This window comes from Chaetodon auriga, chromosome 15 (assembly GCF_051107435.1).
Source record: "Chaetodon auriga isolate fChaAug3 chromosome 15, fChaAug3.hap1, whole genome shotgun sequence".
Taxonomy (NCBI): domain Eukaryota; kingdom Metazoa; phylum Chordata; class Actinopteri; order Chaetodontiformes; family Chaetodontidae; genus Chaetodon; species Chaetodon auriga.
Window position 1 is genome coordinate 19,870,084 of NC_135088.1, and position 23,928 is coordinate 19,894,011.

The following is a 23,928-nucleotide window of genomic DNA, read 5'->3' on the forward strand; positions in this document are numbered from 1 at the left end:
ACAAACAATCTTCATCATAACAGACTGTCCGGGGTGTAGCTGCCAGTGCAGAATGAAGCAGTAATGCTGCATGAATCCTGCTATTGGATGTGTTTGTCTGTGGCATTCCTGGTGGCTACAGAATAAACATAGAGGAAAAAAATAATCTGGTTCGGTTAAGAAAGATGAACACAATGTAACTGGCTCAGTTCTGACAGTTCCAGCGGTTTCTGTGCTCTTCTGACAGCCACTGCTGTCCCCAACTTCATTACAATCCATGGCAGAGAAGATACGGAAAGCTGTAAGCGCTTGCAGGGAAGACTTAAACACCACTGAAGAAGGTGACAATGCCTTATTACGCCGCTGCACATCGTGTTGTTGTCTGATGTGAGTTATCGGAGCACTCATGCCTCAATGAATTTTCAGTGGGGTGACTTTTCTTGCGATGAGCTTCTGTTGTAAGCTGACTGTGCGCCTGAAAAGGAAAATGAGCTGTTTCTGAATGGCTGGGAAAGGTCCAATCCTACATGCAGATGAGTGTGTCTGTGCCATCTGTGTTTTGTCAGGAAGGTGCCAAAACGTCTCCAGCTAATTGTTACATATTCCATTGTGTACACAGATAAGAACTAGTTTGACTTTGCCAAGACAGGAATCCAAAATTGTCCACAGCATGATCAACTATATCACCGGGAGGAGTGTAGGGATTCGTGTAACACTGAACCAAGACACATTGAATGAATTTGAGCAGAAAGGCGTGAGGCAGAGCAAGACAAGCTGAGATGTTGTTGATTTAACATGAGCGCAGAGTTCAGCGTTAGAGTGAAAGGTGGGTGCGATGAGGGGGCTCTCCTGACAAGAGCAGTCTGATTTCACCGAGCCAGAGGAGTCCAAAATAGGCTCTTATTTATTTAATGACTGCGTGACAGATATTCTGGTCAGGTTTAATTCTGTCACATGCTCCACTGTAGCAACAAAAATACACAGTCACATGAACTGAAAGTGCAATAAGACCTTTTTGTCAGTATTTAAAGTTGCGAAAGCTAAACTAAATCTGGGAGGTAGATAGAAGATGAGGGAGGATGAATTCTGGCATAACTGGGGAGAAGGCTGGGCGCTTGCCTGGCTCTGGCTCTGCAGGCGTTTGGCATCGCAAGGGTATCAGAGCTGAGGTCTGAATCCATTCGCATGCACTGAGTTGACCTATATTGTTTTACTCAGACTGAAATGAAAAAGTTCTGCCAGCAGAACCTAAAGCCCCTCATGGTATTTGTTTTGCAGAACGAGTTTCAAAGCAATCATCCACTTACTTCCCAATAACTTTGATGTCAGAAAATCCCCTCTGTTTGAATCTGGAAAGTATGATGCAAACAGTTCAGCCTGGAAGCCTCAGCAGAAAACGATCAAGTGATACTGACAAGAATTGTTTTTGTAACGCTGCAGACTGACATCCAGGATAAGAGGATGCAGGAAAAGAGAAGAGAGCCAAACCAGCCAGTGGTCTCACGCGCAGGGCTTAGGAGGGAGCCCCAGTAAACAGTTGTTCCTGTCTCCCTCTCTGGAGCCCCCCACCTCCCCTCCTCTTTCTCTGGGATGCGTTTGATATGCTGGTCATGTCTGTGGGATCCTGTGTGTTTTTCCATCGTGCAGAATGGCTCAGTGGACCTGGACCTATCTCTCGCATTATTCTGCTATGTGGCCCGGAGCCACTGAGTCACTGCCCCGGCCTTCCTTCCTGTCTCAGCTCAGGGCCGAACATCCATTGCAGGATGGCAGATAACCTGCTAATCGCCGGGCCCAGCGGCTGCAGGACGATAAGGCCGTCTCTCTGTGCATTCTATCATGTGGCTGCCAGTGAAGTTTAAATGTCCCACTGACACGTGTCTATCAGCTGTGTGTCTATCAGCTGTGCATTTGGTAAACATGTCTCTGCCTCTTTAAACTCATGAAGTTCATAAGGACATACTGTGTATCCAGACATTATAGCCTTTGTGTTTTCACCGCAATCAAGCAGATGTTGCTAAGATTTATTTAAACTAATAAATATGCCGGTTTCATGCATCTGGCTCTTTTGAGGTCAGTAATTAGTTAGAGATAGTAAGATATTTCTGTTCTTTAACTTGTAGTTTAATTTGCATATGGATGACTTCTTGCGACAGTGTAATGCATGTAAAACTGGTTTCATTTTGGTTATCTCAGCCTTTTCTGAACTCACATATTACTCTTTGCGGCTCTGTTCTTCAACAGTTAATCCCCCTTAAAGCTGTGCATTGAGTCTATCTGGACATTTCCAGAATGCGTAATTGACAGTGTTGATGTTTTCATCTGATTGTAGTTTTTAATGTATGTAAATACCTATTTTATTCTCTGTCTTTTAGCTTTTTCTTCTCTGAACTTTGGCTCTGGAAATGAAATGAATTTAGATTGAAATAAATAAACAAAATGTTAAGCAATTAAAGCAATCAAGGAATTGTTGAAATACAGCAATCACACCACGACTTGTGATTCGCCCATTGTTGTCTCATCAGCTGCGTTTACGTCCAGTTAAATATGCACATTTCCCCTTCCTGCACTAAGGAACAAGTGTCCCAGTTTCCCCGAGTACACCGTGTACATTAAAGACCCGGAAGGACAGGATGAATAGGCCTCCCTGATGTTTCGTTTGGCTGAGGAAAAAACAACCACTTGTACATTCTTTTCAGAGGAGATGAAACGTGTCAGTGGAGAGGATTTTGACATTAACATCTGTCAGTGTCCTTCCAGTGGACGGCGGCCTAAAGTCACACTGATATGATTTTATCCCCTGATAAACAGGCAGTCGTGGTGCAAAGTCACATCAGGTAGCGACTAAAACTGTCACTTCTGATGAGCTGCATGCTGCTTGAACCAGGCCAAAGAGCATATCCACCTTGACTGCCATTACGTGATGTGTGCGCGTGTGTGCTCAGTTCAACCGATTGAAGATTTCTAAGTCTTCTGCAATCGTTCTATTCTTGTAAGAGAAATCAACTCATTCCATTTCTATTTGACCCATGTAATCGATTCATACAATTGGTAGAAATGGTTGACCCAACGGGTGGGCAGTGAAGCATCAAACTATTTCACACAGGCCAGTGAGCAGAAGAGACGGAGGAAGATCTTACTCCATTCATTCATAAGAGCGCGAACTGATAGCTTTAACATAGGCCTCTCTCATTTCAATAGAGTCATGCTATAATATTACCAGAATATTTTTAGGAGTGCAGCGGGAAACTATAGGGACTTCTTGAAATGGTGCAGCAAATTGCACATGTTACAAACTGTGACTTTCGACAGTGAGACCGTCCTGCCCTCGCTGACGTCTGGGAGCACTGGACCACCTCACTTCAGCGCTCCTCAGATGCGTTTGTTTTTGGAGCCGGAGCCGTCTTGGCTTTGGTCAGTCTTGAGGTGTGGGCTCTGCCATTCTGACCTTTTCTCGTTCGTTGTGACCTCCTGACTTCTGGACTGTCTGTGCCTGACAGCAGCTTGTTGTAGCTGCTGCACCCCCACCCGGCTCCTGCCATGTCCTCCCAAACTCAAGCTACAGGGTGTCTGGCGACAGAGCAGCTGAGGATTTGAATAGATTTGGGCTGATGTCTCCATTCCTTGGAAGCTTGATCTAGGGGCTATAAAGTACAGCAGTGACTAAATATAGTGTTGAGGGGCACAGACAGCTTCTTTTATCTGCTCATTTAATTATTTATTTGACAGCTCCATCCAAGCTGGACTCCTTGGTCATGGGTCATCAGTCTCAGTTGATCTGTCTGGGAGGTAAAACCATCCCCGTCTCCAATGTCCACCTACATATCATCATGTTGATCTCCTTTGGATAATTTTCCTCCAACTGCATGCTTTATGCAACTGAAAAACTTATATCAATCTCTCCCTAATTGGAGAAATTTGAGCTTCTATGTGGCAGAGGTTGACTTGCAATGAGACCAGATCTGTGTGGTGCTGAAGCTCATATTTATAGACAGCATGGGTCTGTGTAATTACCCCATGGCCATGGCTGTGTCTGTGAATCAGCTCTCTCCAGCCCAGTGGCCAGCAAGCCTCTGAAACAGGAATGCTAAATACATAGGACCAGAATGTGCATATGCCATTATAGTGCAAACCTCAGATTTGGCTTCATTTCCATTGTAGTCTACATTTGTACTCCCTGCTCCAAACAAAGACATTTGCATGACAGTGAGAAATGGCTTGATTGATCTGCTATGCAGCCCTGTATCAAGAACTGAATCATGCACCGACACGAATAATCATTCACATTGTTGACACATTTCCTAAGAATATCACACACATTTTTCAGATCAGGCTGAAAATAACACATTCTTCCACATTGCTGTTTTTCTCCCAGCAGTGTTTCATTCTTTGACTGCAATTGGCTTATTTGTATTAACAATCACCAAACCCCTGCGTTAATTAACGCCACCAATTTTCAAAATGTTGCATGCGTGTGTAAACCTGTGTGAATCATCATCACCCCAAAGGTCCAATCAACACATTTTATTTGTTCTTGTGTCACACATCAAATGGACAAAAAACTGAGCCGTGGGGTGTTAACGTCAGTCCTGTTTTTCTGTCTTTTTTGTGTCACCAACACTGCTCTTCTTTATGAAGTGAGGTGTGAAGACAGGAAGGCCCATATGATGTAATTGCTCACACAAGGGGCAGTGCACAGGGTGGAGAGGGCTCTTCCTCTGTATGATGTCACGTCACTGCAGCAGTTTTGTGGCGATAAGGAAGTAGTGCAACTTCACATCCACAAATGTGGTTTGACTTTTCTTATCAATGTCCTGTGGTCGATCTGTGGAAGGGTGAGAAAGGCACAAACAAGATAAGCTGTTTCTTCTCTTCCAGTAAATATGTGTGATGCACATGAGCCATTTCCTGGTTGTTACTGATATTATGACAACATGCGGATTGAATGCTCACTGCTCCCATATAATATGTATCAGCATGTTGTTTCGTGTGACTGCGCCTGAAGCGGGGCTGTTTCACGACTAAAATGCTCCCTATCCCTGAGTAAACACTGACTGTATCCGCTCTCCCCCTGGCTCCTGGCTCCCTCATTGATCGGCCTGGACAATTTATTAGCCATTGTGACAGTTTCCTGTACAGCCAGGGTCGGCAGGGGAAACGGAGGTATGCAGATAAAGTGCTCAGAAACATTGTTCACAATACCTATTGTGTTTTAATTGCAGGTTGACCTGTTACCTCTCGAATGTTTTCCACATACCTTTCAGCATGCGTGTGTGCTTGCTTGTTATTCCACATGCATGTCCTGCTGCCCGAGCTATTCCCTCAGCGTACTCAGTAACGGCATAACTTCTGGAAAATGACAAGCTTAAGGCTGATATGCTCAAAAACAAAAGGAAATTCCTGTGAATTCCACAATAAACCAATTAAACCTTTAACAATGGCTCAGCGTCCTTGAACTACAGCTTTCATGCATCTGTAAATGTGAAGTTCAGTCAACAGTTTCGACACTTCAGTCGGAAATATTTGGTAAGAAATATTGTGAGTCAGCAAATGGATTCTGGTACATGATTCCAGCCAAGCTGTTCTGCTGTGCTGCAGTTATTAAGAGTAACCAGTACTATGATGACATTTCAGCTCAATTATCACCTGACCTTGTACCTGAGAATGACAGGGGCAGTGACCTTTGACCTCCCTGTGTGGTTCACCCCAGTACAAAACAATGGAGACACGCAATGACATGCAGCTGTTAGGATTTGCCAGCGGACACCTCTGCATCAGCTGTCTGGGCTGTTTAGAAACTGACTGAGAAGCAGCTGTCAGACCAGAGTATGTAAATACGTAAAGTTTGTCTGGTCTGTGCTGGTCTTTGACAAGAGCAGCCAAGCTTAAGATGATGAATGCTAACACCGATCACGTTTCATGAACTCAGGAGAGGCCACAGGCTTACACTCACAGTTTAGGGTTCCGCAAATATCAAAAGTAAACACTCAAATGAAGCATAAGTGTCAGAGGTAGATACGCACATGGTTGGTTTAGTGAAACATCACACAGACAACAGTAAGAAGCGTCCCTGCCAGTTTTACTAATGAGGAAATCCTCCAACATGTGAGAGAAGCAGTTAATGGAGTGACATAGGGTTCATGCTGGTGCAAAAGTCCAAAACTGCTGCATTTCAGTCTGTACTATGCTCATTTTACACCACTGTCACCTCCACCTTTTAATACCACACCTGCCTTTTCCATGCAATACGAAAACAGATGATAGTTCAAAGGAAAATGAAAAGCTTTCTCTTAAAAGACAAGAAAAAACTCTGTAAGGAGTAACACCTGTGAAACGGAATTCTTTACGGAATATGAGGTGGTGTCAAAATATGTTTTCCATATGTTTGCTTAGAGTATAAATTCATGTGCATGACTGAGCAGCATATTCATTTTGAGGTTGTAGACTTATGATGTATTTTGCTTGGAAGAGTAGAGTTGCTTAAGGTAATGACTAGGAGCAGATTGTGGTTAGAAACTGGGGACTTGTTTTTTGGTTTTTTGTTCTTTTTTCTTTGTAAATACTGCATTTAAGTAGGCTATGATTTCACATGTATTTATCATGCCAGGATATGGATTGTTACCACACCTTTTGTTATGGTAGGGGTGGTTTCAGTCACCCTACCCAGGTACATATGCACATACAGATATGTGCTCTGTGGGTTTATGTTGCAGTGTTGTAACACTTAGGTGTTAGTGTGGTTGAGGTGTGGAGATCTGACATGGGTGCCCACACAGATAACAACACAGATAAAGAAAACATTAAAAAAAAAAACATAAAATATGTATAAGCTGTATGTGTGTGTGTGCATGTGTGTATTTTATTCCCTTTTCTTTGAAGGCATTTCTTCCCTTATTGTTTGTCGCTATTAAAGGGAAATCAATAACATTGTGGTCATAAAAAATGATTTGTGTTTGTCAGGCTGGGTATGATATTATCTTGCAAACTGCTCCATAACAGGAACACTAATTACTTAAGTCATATCATTACAGTAAGCTCATTACATGTAAGAGTGCTGCCCAAGACACACAGGGATATTAAAGCCCATTACAGTCAATCTACACATTATGTATGTGCTGCCTCGGCTGCAAAAATTATTATATTTATGGGGAATTCTACTGGAGGTCTCAGTGAACATCTGGCAAATCCATTGTACCTCAGTAATGGACAACAACTGGGAGCCTCGTGAAAGCATTTTTTCAGCAATGCAGCTACGCCACCTAGTGGACACACTCAAAATACTTGAGAAAATAGACAATAGACTAGTTATTCATTTTTACATAGGAACACTCCTTACATTTCCTTATGAGTGCATGGACAACATACCATCAGAGTTTTGAGACACTTCCAGGTCAGATCCACTGAAATGGTGGTAATAATGCAGTTATGATATGAATTTCCAGCATCTGATACAGTGAATACAGCGAGTAGAGAATGGATATCCTCCATCTTTAACTCCATTATGTGCATATGTTGTGGTTCAGCCTGAGGCCCCTCTGGTCCTCATTAGGAGACAGCAGCTGCATGCTGGCAGGGACATTCATTGATGGAGAGGTTAATCTGATGATCCTCAGTATGGATACTTGGGCAAATTTATCTTATTCTGCCTCAGGTTTGTGAACTCGACTGAACTAAACTGGTCACATGAGTGTAGATGGTCGTCAGCAAAATTCAGGCAAATCATTAAGAAAAGAAAAACAAGGGATGATAATTACGTACAACTGAACCCGGCCATTTTGAAATCCTTGTGTCAGCAACACAATTCTCTTGGGGCTCGACCATCACTTACAGGAAGCTGAAGGTTTCTTCTGTGTATTTTAGAATGCAGTGGGCAAATATCCCTATAATTCTATTACTTTTGGGTTGATGGAGCATCGGCTCATTAATGTTTCTTTTAGAAGAGCTCCTGTTGCCTGTGTGTGCAAATTGATGTATTCAGCAAAAAGTTAAGTTTAAAAATAAAAATAAGGAAATACGGAAATATCTTCTTCAAAATGTCTACCTGTCTACATAGCTATAGCTGACAAGCTATGAGCGGGCTAACGGTACTTCTCCAAGGTTGGAAGGAACAGAACACCAACTGATGTTTTTACTAGCGTTTATTGAAAGTTGAAAACAACATTTCATTCAGAAAACATTATCATTTACTTTTCAACTGATTGAGAGGTATGATTATAAAAAGTCCAAATTTTGTTACGTAGGTGTCTGATTTCACGTTTCTTCCTTTGTTCCCCTGCTGGAGTGAGTCTTCTTTATCCGAGCTGAGGGTTCCGTGGTCGAGGTTGACAGACTGTGAAGCCTTTTGAGGCAAATGTAGAATTGATAAAATTTAGACAATAGAATTTAAGCCTGAGTAAACAGTGAAACATTGTTTAAAAGGCATTTGATCCTCTGACAGCGTGAATTAAAACAAAAAAAGATCCACACCGGCAGATGTTAACTTAGCTTCAAATACTTACAGATAAGTCAGTTGGATGGCTGCTTTTGTCCAGCATTACTCATTTGTCCTGGTTGCTGAATTCCATGGAGGGCTCAGATGCAGGCCCCTGCTGTGGTGGAAGATCTTCAGGTAACACACACACACACACACACACACACACACACACAGGTTTGAAACATTTCAAATCAAAGTAGTGAGCACTCAGTAGAATGAAACTAAGTGACCAAACCACTACACACACACATGTTGGAGCAGGATCAGAGGAGTCTGATGGCGTTGGGAGGAAACCTGCTCTTATCTGCTACACTGATGCTAACTAAGTTGCCCCCCATTGGTGCAACCGCCTCACTCAACAATTGACAGTCCAACAGCATGGAGAGAATGAGGTCAACTCAGTTCCTAAGTAGAGAGACAATGTTGTCTTTATCAAGTTCGACCCATCTGTGCCTGAGTTGCCAGAAAGACTAGACTGCCAGAGTGTTATTGGGGCATACATGCAGATAAGGAGAATTTGTTCTTAACTGAATAAGATGGGTGCTAGCTTGTAGTAAGTGAGCGTAATAGAGTGCTATTGTTCAGAAGGGGTTGGAGACTTTAACAAACAAGCACAGTGTGAGGACTCAGTAGTGTGTCAGTGTGTCATTCACACATACATCCTGCACAAAAGTGCAAACTTCAACATTCACAGAATCTGTTTGGTGTGCAACCAAAGCTCAAAAGAACAATCAAATGTCCCTGTCATGGCTGTACTGCGTCACCATTTAGTTTGACAAGAAAATAGAAAGGCAGTAAAGATTTATTTACAATAGATATAGATAGATAGATAGATAGATAGATAGATAGATAGCAATGCATGTACCTTCAACGAATTGCAGAACTGCTTTCCTGTCTTCAGCAATGTAGAGTGCAGCCATGAGGAAAAACACTCCGCCCAGGATACCAACAACTACGCAGACCATGAGGCTGTACTTCAGACTGCGGAAGTTCCAAGCATCAGTCTCAGGTTTAGATTTGCGTATAGCATCAGAAATCTACTGGTACAGGTGTGAAGACAGCATTACTCCTCAAAGATACACAGAGAAAGCTTGCAGAGGTACTATTGATGGAACAGTACAGTTTAAAGGAAGTTGACAGTGGCAAAGTGGAACTGTATCTCACCACTCCAACTAGGTAAGGACTGCCAGCATCACCCAGAAGATGACAGACTGTAATCTGGAGAGCCTCACCTGTGGACCGTCTGGTTGGTATGACAATGTACTGAAATCAAAAGTCAGAAAACACAGAACAACCCATTGGCTTCATGTTTCAAGAGACTATTTCATACTTATGTTCCCACATGCACCCTTCAAACTCACCAGCAAGATATCAGCCATGACTGCCCAGTTCAGTGAAATCAACACTTCACCTAAGAAAATGAATACCTGAAATGAGACATTTAAGCAACTGATCAGTTGATCAATTGATGTTTTTTGTGTTTGTGTGTGCGTGTGAATGTCATGGCATAGCTGACATTGCCATCTCTGGAGCCATATATAAAAATGATCATTAGCTGGAGGCCACCAGCAAAGACAGAGGTTTGTCTCTTACATAAGTGGTGGGAATGCTTGCTGATGCTGTAAAGATGGCGATAAAGAGGCAGGGGCCTGATCCCAGCAGGCCTACTGCACAGATGAGTGGATCCACATTTGGCATCTTGCTCCTAAACCGTCTTGATAAAAGAGTACCAAAACACCCTCCCAGAATCCCCGTCACCACTGTCACAGCTCCAAAGATGTAACTGTACAGGAAGTAGAGGCAGACAGCATTGTTAAAACTCTGTTGTGACTTTGAAGGAAATCAAGCATATCAAGGGTGATGCAGGTCAAAGGTCATGCTGCACCTGTCAGAGGCGTTGCAGGGTTCTGTTCTGCATGGAGGTCGGAGTCCCTGAAAGACCTGAGCTCTGGACAGAAAAGTAGGTGTCCAGAAAGCCAGAGCTCCAACGAGGAAGGCAGTGGCCGTCACTCCCAGCGATGACCACACATAGCTTTTACTAGGGTCAGAGTAACAGCACAATGTAGCTTGACCAAGAAATCTGCTGGACCAATTTCAACTAGTATTAGCTTATTGCAAATATATAGGTATATATTAGATGAAAACTTGCAGTACAGACATAGCAAAAATATATTTGAGATCATTTAGAAGCAATGACTTACATAATATATCCACCAGAGAGCAGTGACATGCATTTTTATATCCTGGTCACAGTTCAATACATACAGTATATCAATTTAGATTGGCCTAAAAAATACAGAATTATAGTATATTGTATTAATATAGTATTGGTTCCCATGTCCTACTTTTTCAGAAGATACTTGACATCTTCCAGGTAAGAACTCTGCTTTGTAACTCCCCCACCGTGGGTTTCAGCAGCACCCCTGGGTGGGTTAGGGCATAAGACAACCAGCAAGACAAGTCCCAATACTCCCATGATGGGAGTGATCTAATAGGGCAGAATGATATTAACATATCTGTCACTCTGTGTCTGTCAGTACACAGCCGACATTTCCATCCACTGATTGTGAAAATGTTCTCACCCTGAGAGCCCAGCGCCAGTCCCCTGTGACAGTCGCAATCCCTGCCCCTGTTATGTATCCAAGACCACTGAAAACACAAGCAATGGTAAAACCATTTGAGTGAGCGTAGTGACATAAATAAGGTATATGGTCGTCCTGTACAAGGTACAAGATTAATTTCTTTATCCTTCTACAACACCCAGTTATACAACACAATGCTGTAGTCCCTCTATGCTGCAGAGCTCTCCTGTCCTGGTTCAAACACATCTCATGCTACTTGTCATGTTTCCAGTCAGGCTGCTCTCTGTTGCTCCTGGCTAAAAGTTAACCAGAACATGGCACAGGTATTTTGCCTCCTCAAATTTGCTTAAATAATAGCTTGGCAAGGGAAAGCCTTCAGTTAATTTCAACACATTCTGAACATTGACTTGCAGAGTGAGACTTAATGCTGCTGTTATCACTGCATGGTAAAGCAGCTGAAAGCACATATTGTTCCATTGAACCTGGATGCTCCAAATTCTGAGACTTTTGAGACAAATGCATTGAGGACAAGGCCACAACAACCACATCCTCTTCACAGCATGCATGGTTGTTAATTGTTCATCTTTGATTTTCTGGCAGCATCTTTGTAAATGAAATACTGTTCAGGATACTCTCAAACCTTAAATACTGGAGATTTCCACCAGCAGTGAATGCAGCATTCACCCATGCTTTCAATTGAAGTCATACACAACAGAAAACCATGTTTAGTTAATTATTAGATGATTAAAATATGCCCAAAAAATAAATAAATAAATAAAAGGAACTTTAGACGGAGTTGGTTTCTAACCTTCCCACAGGGATGAAAATGTAGAAGATGCAGATCATAGTGCTCCGTTGAGGCCCAGTGAAGAGGTCACCGATGATGGTGGGAGCAATGGTGGAGTAGCTGGCCTCTCCTATCCCCACCAGGCCTCGCAGCAGCATCAGGAGCCAGAAGTACTGAAGACATCAAGACAACAGCATAGAAGCAGTTCCACAAGATTCAGACCCAAATCCCACAATGATCCTCTCACAGTTTAACAGGTCATGCTTCCAGTCATCATCAGTACAATTAATCAACAATACACATTTATTTCCAAAACAAACTGCAGAATGCAATGGGGCTCTATTTTTCTTTGTATTGAGGTTCATGTTGTCCATCAAACAATTAAAAAAAAATACAATTTGACAGTTATCTTGTTGACTTGGAATATTTACTTGAGCATCGATGTACATCGCTTTTTGTTTGTAGCCCTAAAGTGCTGTGAACCACAGACCTCCCATGTCATATTCATTGCACTGAAATTCAGAGTGCAGTTCCGTTTGAGGAGTGAATAAGGGAAGGAAATAAAGCTAATTACAAGCAACAGGAAGTGGCACGGTGTGCCCTTGTTGCTTCTCATTTCTTGTTACTTGTAGGTGATCACATCTATTTCTCACTTACCGACTCAGTAACCAAAGAGCTGCCGGCTGCAGTCACAATCCACACACTCAAACCACCAATCATGATGTATTTCCGGTTGTAGCGGTCCCCAAGGTAACCAAAGAGAGGCGCCATAAGTAAGAAACTGCAGATGAAGACTGGAAGTAACAAGAATTAATTCCTCCTTCACAATTTGACAAGTTTGACTTGACTTGAAGAAAACCCACTTGTGAAACTTTTCAGAATAAAACACCTGCAAGGACATCGGAGCGTAGATCTCTGACTAATTTAGAACCAAAAAGTGCCACATACTGGTGTGTGTGTGTGTGTGTGTGTGTGTGTGTGTGTGTGTGTGTGTGCGAGAGTCCAACAGTGCTCTGCAATTTACTTGCAGCACATGTTACACAAGTTGTTCTTAAGTAATGCAAGGTAAAATGTGGACCTTCAAAATGTGTGTGAGTGTTTTCTGAGAGTTTTAAAGCTTACTCTCTCACAGAGATGGTGTGTGAGTGTGTCTGACATGGAGCTGCATCATCATACCTGTTTGTAGAAGTGCAGCTGTGCTGTCACTTATAGCAAAGAACGTCTGAATGTTGAGGAGGACACCTGCATGACATTGACAAGAGTTCCTGTGTAAGTCCACCAAAGAGAAGCAGTAAGTGGTGTTTGCTGATAGGTGGTGTTGTCACATGTACACGAGGGATCATCTTACCTGCTATTGTGTAACGTTCCATGTAGTTGATCAAGTTGACGTAGCAAAGCACAGCTACAGCTATATAGGTGCGTTTAGGAGGTATGGCTGATGTTTCAACAGCCTGTGGTGTGAGTGATGAAAGGCTGTTTACAAAAGACCCATAACGTAGACCAGAGCTGGAGCTCAGACTCCATCGAGGCATCGGCCCGTCCTGGGGGGATGTCACTGCTCCATTTGGCTCCATAGCGATCAGCTCTTCCTTCACCTGGAAATGCAGAATGTGTGACCTAGTTTTAGGAAATCATTTACCCTCTGTGTCGCAGTGTGTGCACAGAAGTTTACCAATAAGTGTAATTAGATAACTCAATAAAGCTCAGCGAGAGGACAGAATTATACTGTCTCTGGGAATTTCAAAGTGGATACGAATTACAGCTCCTCTTGCTTTCAGCTCTAAAATAAAGTCTGATTATATCACAGGACAATGAGCAACCGTTTCTATCCCAAAGTGTTTTTTTGAGCCTGATGGCATGTAGTGAGGAGTGTGCGACATTTCGTATGTGCTGCTTTTGAAGCCGTGTGCCCCACCGCTGACCTATTTTTTGGGGAAATCAGCTAATGTGGTTTGTGGAAACACTTAAGAAATAGTCTTTATGACAGAAAAGGCATTTACACAACTAGTGTGTAAGAGCGAACTGTTGCTTACACACTATGTCAAAATACAGACAGAAAGGAGAAGGAAGATGTTCTGCTATCTTACAGTTCTCACAACACCACAACAACCAAACAGTAGATATATTTGGGTTATTATGGTGATAATTAATTAAAAGCATTTTAGTGGCTAAATTCCTGTAAAGGGGCCCCGTTCTGCTCTGGTTAGAGTCAATGCAACAATACTGACTCCATGACAACAATAACACTATTGTGCATTGACTTTTTTCTCTAAACAACATCGTGGAAGACATTTCCACTGTTGAAACTTTGGCTGCAAGAACCTAAGAGCTGGCTCTTTCACAGTTGCTGATGTATTTATGTCATGCAAGAACACACTTTCGGTTTCCTTTTGTTAAAACTGCCTCTATAGATTAAAATGTAGATGAAAAATAGACTTACGTACTTGTTGATGTTGTCTTGTCTATGTAATGTTCTCATGCGCTCATTCCATGTTTGCAGTTGTCAGAGGACACTGCGGCTCACAGTGTGTCTCTGAGGCTTCGAGAAGCTAACAGAGGCCACGGCTCTAACATGCCTCAAGAGATATTGAGTTAGTGAAGGGACCAGCCCACTCTGGGTTGGTCATATGCTTTCACACAGACCTCCACTGTGATGCAATGCTGTAAACAAGCCAAATATCACTTTTCTTTGGTTGTTTCATTCTTTCTGTTAATAAGCAGGTCAGGTGATAAGCTATAGATGAATGTTTAATGACTTTCACCAGTGGTTGGAGTTCTGTCATTGTATTTTTCTGTATTTCTGCATTAAAAAAAAAACAAAACAGAAATTTCTTCTTCAATATGTCTACCCGTCTACATAGCTATAGCCAAGGTTGGAAGGAACAGAATGCTCAGTGACTTTTTCACTAGTGTTTATTGAAAGTTGAAAACAACATTTCATTCAGAACACATAATCATTTACTTTTCAGCTACAGTGGACAGTACACCTGAATGAGAGGTATTATTATTATAAGTCCAAATTTTTTTAAGTAGGTGTCTGATTTCACGTTTCCTCCTTTGTTCCCCTGCTGGAGTGAGTCTTCTTTATCCGAGCTGAGGGATCCGTGGTCGAGGTTGACAGACTGTGAAGCCTTTTGAGGCAAATTTGTGATTTTGGGTTATAAGCTACAAATAAAATGGACTTGACTTCATCTGTAGAAAATATAATTTAAGCCTGAGTGAACAGTCAAACATTTTTTAGAAGGCATTTGATCCTCTGACAGCGTGAATTAAAAAAAAAAAAGATCCACACCAGCAGATGTTAACTTAGCTTCAAATACTTACAGATAAGTCAGTTGGATGGCTGCTTTTGTCCAGCATTACTCATTTGTCCTGGTTGCTGAATTCCATGGAGGGCTCAGATGCAGGCCCCTGCTGTGGTGGAAGATCTTCAGGTAACACACACACACACACACACACACACACACACACACACAGGTTTGAAACATTTCAAATCAAAGTAGTGAGCACTCAGTAGAATGAAACTAAGTGACCAAACCACTACACACACACACGTTGGTGCAGGATCAGAGGAGTCTGATGGCGTTGGGAGGAAACCTGCTCTTATCTGCTACACTGATGCTAACTAAGTCGCCCCCCATTGGTGCAACCGCCTCACTCAACAATTGACAGTCCAACAGCATGGAGAGAATGAGGTCAACTCAGTTCCTAAGTAGAGAGACAATGTTGTCTTTATCAAGTTTGGCCCATCTGTGCCTGAGTTGCCAGAAAGACTAGACTGCCAGAGTGTTATTGGGGCATACGTGCAGATAAGGAGAATTTGTTCTTAACTGAATAAGATGGGTGCTAGCTTGTAGTAAGTGAGCGTAATAGAGTGCTATTGTTCAGAAGGGGTTGGAGACTTTAACAAACAAGCACAGTGTGAGGACTCAGTAGTGTGTCAGTGTGTCATTCACACATACATCCTGCACAAAAGTGCAAACTTCAACATTCACAGAATCTGTTTGGTGTGCAACCAAAGCTCAAAAGAACAATCAAATGTCCCTGTCATGGCTGTACTGCGTCACCATTTAGTTTTGACAGTTCAAAAGAAAATAAAAAGGCAGTAAAGATTTATTTACAATAGATATAGATAGATAGATAGATAGATAGACAGACAGACAGACAGACAGACAGACAGACAGACAGATAGATAGATAGGACTTTATTGATCCCACACCGGGGAAATTTAGTCATCACAGCAACGCATGTACCTTCAACGAATTGCAGAACTGCTTTCCTGTCTTCAGCAATGTAGAGTGCAGCCATGAGGAAAAACACTCCGCCCAGGATACCAACAACTATGCTGACCATGAGGCTGTACTTCAGACTGCGGAAGTTCCAAGCATCAGTCTCAGGTTTAGATTTGCGTATAGCATCAGAAATCTACTGGTACAGGTGTGAAGACAGCATTACTCCTCAAAGATACACAGAGAAAGCTTGCAGAGGTACTATTGATGAAACAGTACAGTTTAAAGGAAGTTGACAGTGGCAAAGTGGAACTGTATCTCACCACTCCAACTAGGTAAGGACTGCCAGCATCACCCAGAAGATGACAGACTGTAATCTGGAGAGCCTCACCTGTGGATCGTCTGGTTGGTATAACAATGCACTGAAGTCAAAAGTCAGAAAACACAAAACAACCCATTGGCTTCATGTTTCAAGAGACTATTTCATACTTATGTTCCCACATGCACCCTTCAAACTCACCAGCAAGATATCAGCCATGACTGGCCAGTTCAGTGAAAGCAACACTTCACCTAAGAAAATGAATACCTGAAATGAGACATTTAAGCAACTGATCAGTTGATCAATTGATGTTTTTTGTGTTTGTGTGTGTGTGTGAATGTCATGGCATAGCTGACATTGTCATCTCTGGAGCCATATATAAAATGATCATTAGCTGGAGGCCACCAGCAAAGACAGAGGTTTGTCTCTTACATAAGTGGTGGGAATGCTTGCTGATGCTGTAAAGATGGCGATAAAGAGGCAGGGGCCTGATCCCAGCAGGCCTACTGCACAGATGAGTGGATCCACATTTGGCATCTTGCTCCTAAACCGTCTTGATAAAAGAGTACCAAAACACCCTCCCAGAATCCCCGTCACCACTGTCACAGCTCCAAAGATGTAACTGTAAAGGAAGTAGAGGCAGACAGCATTGTTAAAACTCTGTTGTGACTTTGAAGGAAATCAAGCATATCAAGGGTGATGCAGGTCAAAGGTCATGCTGCACCTGTCAGAGGCGTTGCAGGGTTCTGTTCTGCATGGAGGTTGGAGTCCCTGAAAGACCTGAGCTCTGGACAGAAAAGTAGGTGTCCAGAAAGCCAGAGCTCCGAAGAGGAAGGCAGTGGCCGTCACTCCCAGCGATGACCACACATAGCTTTTACTAGGGTCAGAGTAACAGCACAATGTAGCTTGACCAAGAAATCTGCTGGACCAATTTCAACTAGTATTAGCTTATTGCAAATATATAGGTATATATTAGATGAAAACTTGCAGTACAGACATAGCAAAAATATATTTGAGATCATTTAGAAGCAATGACTTACATAATAATACCAGAGAGCAGTGACATGCATTTTCTTATCCTGGTCACAGTTCAATACATACAGTATATCAATTTAGATTGGCCTAAAAAATACAGAATTATAGTATATTGTATTAATATAGTATTGGTTCCCATGTCCTACATTTTCAGAAGATACTTGACATCTTCCAGGTAAGAACTCTGCTTTGTAACTCCCCCACCGTGGGTTTCAGGAGCACCCCTGGGTGGGTTAGGGCACAAGACAACCAGCAAGACAAGTCCCAATACTCCCATGATGGGAGTGATCTGATAGGGCAGAATGATATTAACATATCTGTCACTCTGTGTCTGTCAGTACACAGCCGACATTTCCATCCACTGATAGTGAAAATGTTCTCACCCTGAGAGCCCAGCGCCAGTCCCCTGTGACAGTCGCAATCCCTGCCCCTGTTATGTATCCAAGACCACTGAAAACACAAGCAATGGTAAAACCATTTGAGTGATCGTAGTGACATAAACAAGGTATATGGTCGTCCTGTACAAGGTACAAGATTAATTTCTTTATCCTTCTACAACACCCAGTTATACAACACAATGCTGTAGTCCCTCTATGCTGCAGAGCTCTTTTGTCCTGGTTCAAACACATCTCGTGCTATTTTGCATGTTTCCAGTCAGGCTGCTGTCTGTTGCTCCTAGCTAAAAGTTAACTAGAACATGGCACAGGTATTTCGCCTCCTCAAATTTGCTAAAATAATGCAGTCATTTCTGAGATTTGTTTACCAGGGTGGAGACAATGTCTTGTGGTAGTTCAAGAAAGTAAAACTTTGCTTGTTGTGTTTTTTCTTTGAACTGTTTAAAGATCAGTGATCTGGATGGTCGACGATTTGCTGAATAAAATTATCACCTCACACTACTGTCGCCCATTTTTCAACCCATTTCATAACTTGGCAAGGGAAAGCCTTCAGTTAATTTCAACACATTCTGAACATTGACTTGCAGAGTGAGACTTAATGCTGCTGTTATCACTGCATGGTAAAGCAGCTGAAAGCACATATTGTTCCATTGAACCTGGATGCTCCACATTCTGAGACTTTTGAGACAAATGCATTGAGGACAAGGCCACAAGAATCACATCCTCTTCACAGCATGCATGGTTGTTAATTGTTCATCTTTGATTTTCTGGCAGCATCTTTGTAAATGAAATACTGTTCAGGATACTCTCAAACCTTAAATACTGGAGATTTCCACCAGCAGTGAATGCAGCATTCACCCATGCTTTCAATTGAAGTCATATACAACAGAAAACCATGTTTAGTTAATTATTGGATGATTAAAATATGCCAAAAAAAAAAAAAAGGAACTTTAGACGGAGTTGGTTTCTAACCTTCCCACAGGGATGAAAATGTAGAAGATGCAGATCATAGTGCTCCGTTGAGGCCCAGTGAAGAGGTCACCGATGATGGTGGGAGCAATGGTGGAGTAGCTGGCCTCTCCTATCCCCACCAGGCCTCGCAGCAGCATCAGGAGCCAGAAGTACTGAAGGCATCAAGACAACAGCATCGAAGCAGTTCCACAAGATTCAGACCCAAATCCCACAATGATCCTCTCACAGTTTAACAGGTCATGCTTCCAGTCATCATCAGTACAATTAATCAACGATACACATTTGTTTCCAAAACAAACTGCAGAATGCAATGGGGCTCTATTTTTCTTTGTATTGAGGTTCATGTTGTCCATCAAACAATTAAAAAAAAATACAATTTGACAGTTATCTTGTTGACTTGGAATATTTACTTGAGCATCGATGTACATCGCTTTTTGTTTGTAGCCCTAAAGTGCTGTGAACCACAGACCTCCCATGTCATATTCATTGCACTGAGTGTGACATGTGAATAAGGGAGTGAATAAGGGAAGGAAATAAGACTAATTACAAGTAACAGGAAGTGGCACGGTGTGCGCTTGTTGCTTCTCATTTCTTGTTACTTGTAGGTGATCACATCTATTTCTCACTTACCGACTCAGTAACCAAAGAGCTGCCGGCTGCAGTCACAATCCACACACTCAAACCACCAATCATGATGTATTTCCGGTTGTAGCGGTCCCCAAGGTAACCAAAGAGAGGCGCCATAAGTAAGAAACTGCAGATGAAGACTGGAAGTAACAAGAATTAATTCCTCCTTCACAATTTGACAAGTTTGACTTGACTTGAAGAAAACCCACTTGTGAAACTTTTCAGAATAAAACACCTGCAAGGACATCGGAGCGTAGATCTCTGACTAATTTAGAACCAAAAAGTGCCACATACTGGTGTGTGTGTGTGTGTGTGTGTGTGTGTGTGTGTGTGTGTGTGTGTGTGTGTGTGTGTGTGTGTGTGTGTGTGCGAGAGTCCAACAGTACTCTGCAATTTACTTGCAGCACATGTTACACAAGTTGTTCTTAAGTAATGCAAGGTAAAATGTGGACCTTCAAAATGTGTGTGAGTGTTTTCTGAGAGTTTTAAAGCTTACTCTCTCACAGAGATGGTGTGTGAGTGTGTCTGACATGGAGCTGCATCATCATACCTGTTTGTAGAAGTGCAGCTGTGCTGTCACTTATAGCAAAGAACATCTGAATGTTGAGGAGGACACCTGCATGACATTGACAAGAGTTCCTGTGTAAGTCCACCAAAGAGAAGCAGTAAGTGGTGTTTGCTGATAGGTGGTGTTGTCACATGTACACGAGGGATCATCTTACCTGCCACTGTGTAACGTTCTATGAAGTTGATCAAGTTGACGTAGCAAAGCACAGCTACAGCTATATAGGTGCGTTTAGGAGGTATGGCTGATGTTTCCACAGCCTGTGGTGTGAGTGATGAAAGGCTGTTTACAAAAGACCCATAACGTAGACCAGAGCTGGAGCTCAGACTCTGTTGAGACATCGGCCCGTCCTGGGGGGATGTCACTGCTCCATTTGGCTCCATAGTGATTAGTTCTTCCTTCACCTGGAAATGCAGAATGTGTGACCTAGTTTTAGAGAAATCATTTACCCTCTGTGTCGCAGTGTGTGCACAGAAGTTTACCAATAAGTGTAATTCGACAACTCAGCTCAGCAATTTCAAAGTGGATACGAATTACGGTTCCTCTTGCTTTCAGCTTTAAAATAAAGTCTGATTACATGACAGGACAATGAGCGACTGTTTCTTTCCCACTGTGCATTTTTATGCCAGACTTTCAGCAGTGTTTGGAGTTCTGTCATAGTTTTCAGTAAAACTGTGGTTTGAAACCCACACAGCTGTTTCACTGGCAGCACGCTCTATATGATAATGTAAGCATATTCAGTTCTATCAAGCCTTTGCTTCATAGCAGTTAGGTGAGCTTGTGACTGTAAAAAGCCGGATATCTGCCTTCTCATCCATGGAAAAAAAATTTATATTCAGTGTGAATGTTCAGTACACATGATGAGGTGATGGGAATCTCTTCCACTCTTCATGTGACTAACTAAAAAAAAAAAAAAACTGAGTAGAAATGTCCTGCGTTATTTTCAGCTCTCCAAAGTGATCTGCACAACTGTTGGTTACATGTGCGATAGGACAGCTTCAAATCCTTAACAGCACATTGTGAAATAAATGCCTCTGTCTCAAGAACTGACCCCACAAATTGACGTTTTTTGTCAGCACGTTTGGAGAATCACTACGGGACCACAGATGTATCTTGCTGGCCCTTTGAACACCAACCTAATTACGATATAAGTCTTGATTCAGAGCCATGGTAAGATTACTATTTAGCTTGCAAATTCATGTTGGGCATGAAGATTCTACAGTAGGTTTACATTCCTGCAAAGTGCCCTCTGATCCAGGAAGTGACCCTACAGCATTTTCACAGAGTCAAATGTGTCTGCTGTGTCAGTCTGTGTCGGTGGGGACTGCTGGACTGGTTGGCTCTCAGCCTGTGACTCTGTATTGCATTTTCTCTTTGTGTCTTTTCTTAAGCCTTGATTTAGTGTCTTGGTTGTTTCTATGTTTTTCTATTCATACATCTCATGGATTTGGTGGGCCTAAAGGTGTTTTTTTTGTGGTTGTTTTGGGTCAGAGGCGGAGTGTTGTTCACCCGTAACACCGCCTAAGGGTGGGGTGTAACAATACCATACTGTAAGAGATGAAGAGACTAATGTGTGAGCCTAAAAAGCTAAAATCGCCTAAACTGTTCATGTACATTACATGACATTATGCATTTGTCTTCTTGAAACTTGATGTATTCATAAGTACTGTGATGATGTTTCCCCCATTGTTGGCGTTAATGGTAGAATTAGTGCTGGTAAAAGTAAGTTCAACCAAAGTAAACTTTACCTTACCAACTGAAAAGGGCTGTTAAGACCAGGTTAGTTGCAGCCATCTAGTGTCTATTGTGAGTATTACAGTCAACACTCACGTCCAATATCAAACCGGTTTGACAAAGTTAAAAAAATTTTCATGGAGGCTCTCACTGTTCATGTGAGAGCCGTGACAGTGTTGATGAGACTATAAACGTTTGCAGTGAGTCTCTAATCCGGTGGACTAAGTGATTTGATTGCTAATTAACAGGTGTAGCACAGCAAATAATGCAGGCAACACCATACTTACACTTTATCTTTGTCCAAGATTGCCACTGGCCCAATTCTCCACAAAAATCAGAATCATGCATTGGAGAATCATTCAACCAGCCAGGGCCAGCAATTGTATCAGCATGGCCTTGGCCCCTGTCTTGGCAGCACCCCTGGCCATACTAAATTATAGAACACATGTATGACACTAACCTCTGCAATGACTGAAGCTGCTTCTCTTCGGTGAAGCATCCGATGTCAGATAGTAGTGATGATGATGATGATGATGATGCTACTTCCAGCTGGTTTTCCAGGTTTGGGTCAGTCAGTCTCGAACAGATCTGAGTCTTTGTAAGAGTCAGTTCTGAAAAGAGTTGCTCACAGTAGTCAGTCGTTGCTTTTCAGATCAAAAATTGTCAGGAACATCAGCTGGTTCCATATTAAACGGTCAGCAAATATGTTCAGTTGGTTTTGTTTACTTTTGATGTCCTGAAACATCTCATCAAATACCCGAAGGAGCTTTCACACTCAGCACCATATTCAGATGTCAAAGTTACAGAGTAGGAAAACGCACAGTGTTTCCTCTTTCCAGTTGCACTTACCACAGCTTTAATTTCACTTCAGATGATTTCATATTTGAAAGCAGAGAGCTGAGAAGCTGCTTGAACTTTAGGTTTAGCTCACGTTCACCATGAAGGTCAGCTCACACAGACACTTGCCATCACCACAACAGGCTTCCCTTCATCTCTGTGAATTATTCCAGACAAACTGACAGTTTTACTTTGTCTGGTGTTAGCGGCTCCACAGCAGCAACAAGGCACTCCGCAAATTCTCCTTCTGAATGAGGTTTTCAGCTTCTTAGCTACCAAAACTATACCCAAATGTGTATAGTGTATACTTTTGTGGTGGCTCTGCTCTTTAAATTCACTCTTTTCCATGAAAACACAAATATGTTTCTTACAAGCCATTGTGAAGCTCAGTGAAATTCCCTTGAGACATTGAAAGGCTTTCGCTACACAGATAACACCTCTATATCTGTTAGACAAAGTTCCCAAAGCCATTAATGTTCAGGGAGGAATCCACATCTATCCAGTCAGCCAAGGTTTAGTCAATTTTTGATCAATTATTATCAATTATTACATTTCACTAGGTCCTAGACAGCTGGACCTGACATTTTTCTATTTTGCCAAATGTTTGATCAAAATTCACTAAAGTATTTGACAATAAACCCAAAACTAGCAGAATAATGTGTGATTTCTTCCAGAATTTTATCACCAACATTTTGACTATTGTAAGCATTACCTAGCCAAAAGGCTCCCCAGTGGTGTAGGCAGAAAGCTGCCTTCTTCTGGGATGACAGGTCCATGCTTTGAATGCCCATTTACGTGCATGTGGTGTATTTTTAAGTGCATCTTGTCAGTCAAGTGAGAAACAACAAATTTTAAAGAAGAAATAAGCATCTAAATGCTCGCAACGTGCTTGGACCCCGATCAGTGCTGCTTGAGGCTATACTGTTAACACATAATTTGCCATAACAAATTAAGTCAAATGCAGTCACATACACTGTTTAATAATTACATTACCCATTGCTGTTTGTCACAACTGAAGTAAAATTCAAAGTTGAAAAGACCTGAATATGTTTTGCCAAATGTTAAGTCGAAATAGACAATGTGCATGTGCAGAATTTTGGTACAAATTAATCTCATATTTGAGAACACTATAACCCACTGATAATCACTTTGCACTAAACAGCCATTGATCTATTTTCAATTGAGAATAGGGTTAAATAATATCAAATATAAGGCAAGAAATTGAAAGTGGAAGTAATTTTGACTAGATTAAGGATTCCAAGTCTATTTATTTTCATTTCTTTCTATGTGAAGGACTGGGTTGTTGCAGCAAAGAATATTGCGATCGAGGGATTGTCCAGAAGATGGCAGAGAGGCATCAGTTAGGATGCCGGCTGCGGTACAATTTCCACGAA

General features: G+C 42.0%; 2 protein-coding genes across 3 annotated transcripts; both read right to left on the bottom strand.

Annotated features, from left to right (window-relative positions):
• Window positions 1–8,205: 8,205 nt before the first annotated feature.
• On the bottom strand, window positions 8,206–14,368 carry spns3 (SPNS lysolipid transporter 3, sphingosine-1-phosphate (putative)). 2 transcript variants are annotated; one of them, XM_076750597.1, is made up of 14 exons: window positions 14,262–14,368; window positions 13,170–13,416; window positions 12,998–13,063; window positions 12,479–12,615; window positions 11,843–11,994; window positions 11,035–11,101; window positions 10,798–10,940; window positions 10,338–10,490; window positions 10,046–10,235; window positions 9,814–9,879; window positions 9,617–9,715; window positions 9,318–9,489; window positions 8,478–8,581; window positions 8,206–8,317 (listed from the first exon to the last, which is right to left on the bottom strand). In XM_076750597.1, exons 1-13 carry the CDS (start codon window positions 14,298–14,300, stop codon window positions 8,517–8,519), a joined length of 1,596 nt encoding a protein of 531 aa, XP_076606712.1. In that variant the 5' UTR covers window positions 14,301–14,368; the 3' UTR covers window positions 8,206–8,317; window positions 8,478–8,516. The 2 variants fall into 2 exon arrangements, with proteins under 2 accessions (XP_076606712.1, XP_076606713.1); XM_076750598.1 differs by having other exon boundaries at window positions 14,266–14,350.
• A 476-nt stretch (window positions 14,369–14,844) lies between these two features.
• Window positions 14,845–20,346, bottom strand: LOC143332892 (protein spinster homolog 3-like). Its single transcript, XM_076750729.1, has 13 exons — window positions 20,121–20,346; window positions 19,949–20,014; window positions 19,402–19,538; window positions 18,772–18,923; window positions 17,788–17,854; window positions 17,551–17,693; window positions 17,094–17,246; window positions 16,802–16,991; window positions 16,571–16,636; window positions 16,374–16,472; window positions 16,075–16,246; window positions 15,146–15,249; window positions 14,845–14,952 (listed from the first exon to the last, which is right to left on the bottom strand). Exons 1-12 carry the CDS (start codon window positions 20,344–20,346, stop codon window positions 15,185–15,187), a joined length of 1,536 nt encoding a protein of 511 aa, XP_076606844.1. The 3' UTR covers window positions 14,845–14,952; window positions 15,146–15,184.
• Between the last annotated feature and the right edge of the window lie 3,582 nt (window positions 20,347–23,928).

What these genes read in the sequence shown, in the direction of transcription:
- spns3 (XM_076750597.1), bottom strand. Translation starts at nt 14,300, where the DNA reads ATGAGAACATTACATAGACAAGACAACATCAACAAGTAC. An exon ending in ATTTTCATCCCTGTGGGAAG is followed by an intron (nt 11,102 to 11,842) that starts GTTAGAAACCAA and finishes TTGTGTTTTCAG; the next exon opens with TGGTCTTGGATACATAACAG. An exon ending in AGTTCTGCAATTCGTTGAAG is followed by an intron (nt 8,582 to 9,317) that starts GTACATGCATTG and finishes TGTTACCTGAAG; the next exon opens with ATCTTCCACCACAGCAGGGG.
- LOC143332892 (XM_076750729.1), bottom strand. Translation starts at nt 20,346, where the DNA reads ATGGAGCCAAATGGAGCAGTGACATCCCCCCAGGACGGGCCGATGTCT. An exon ending in GCTCTTTGGTTACTGAGTCG is followed by an intron (nt 18,924 to 19,401) that starts GTAAGTGAGAAA and finishes TGATGCCTTCAG; the next exon opens with TACTTCTGGCTCCTGATGCT. An exon ending in ATTTTCATCCCTGTGGGAAG is followed by an intron (nt 17,855 to 18,771) that starts GTTAGAAACCAA and finishes TTGTGTTTTCAG; the next exon opens with TGGTCTTGGATACATAACAG.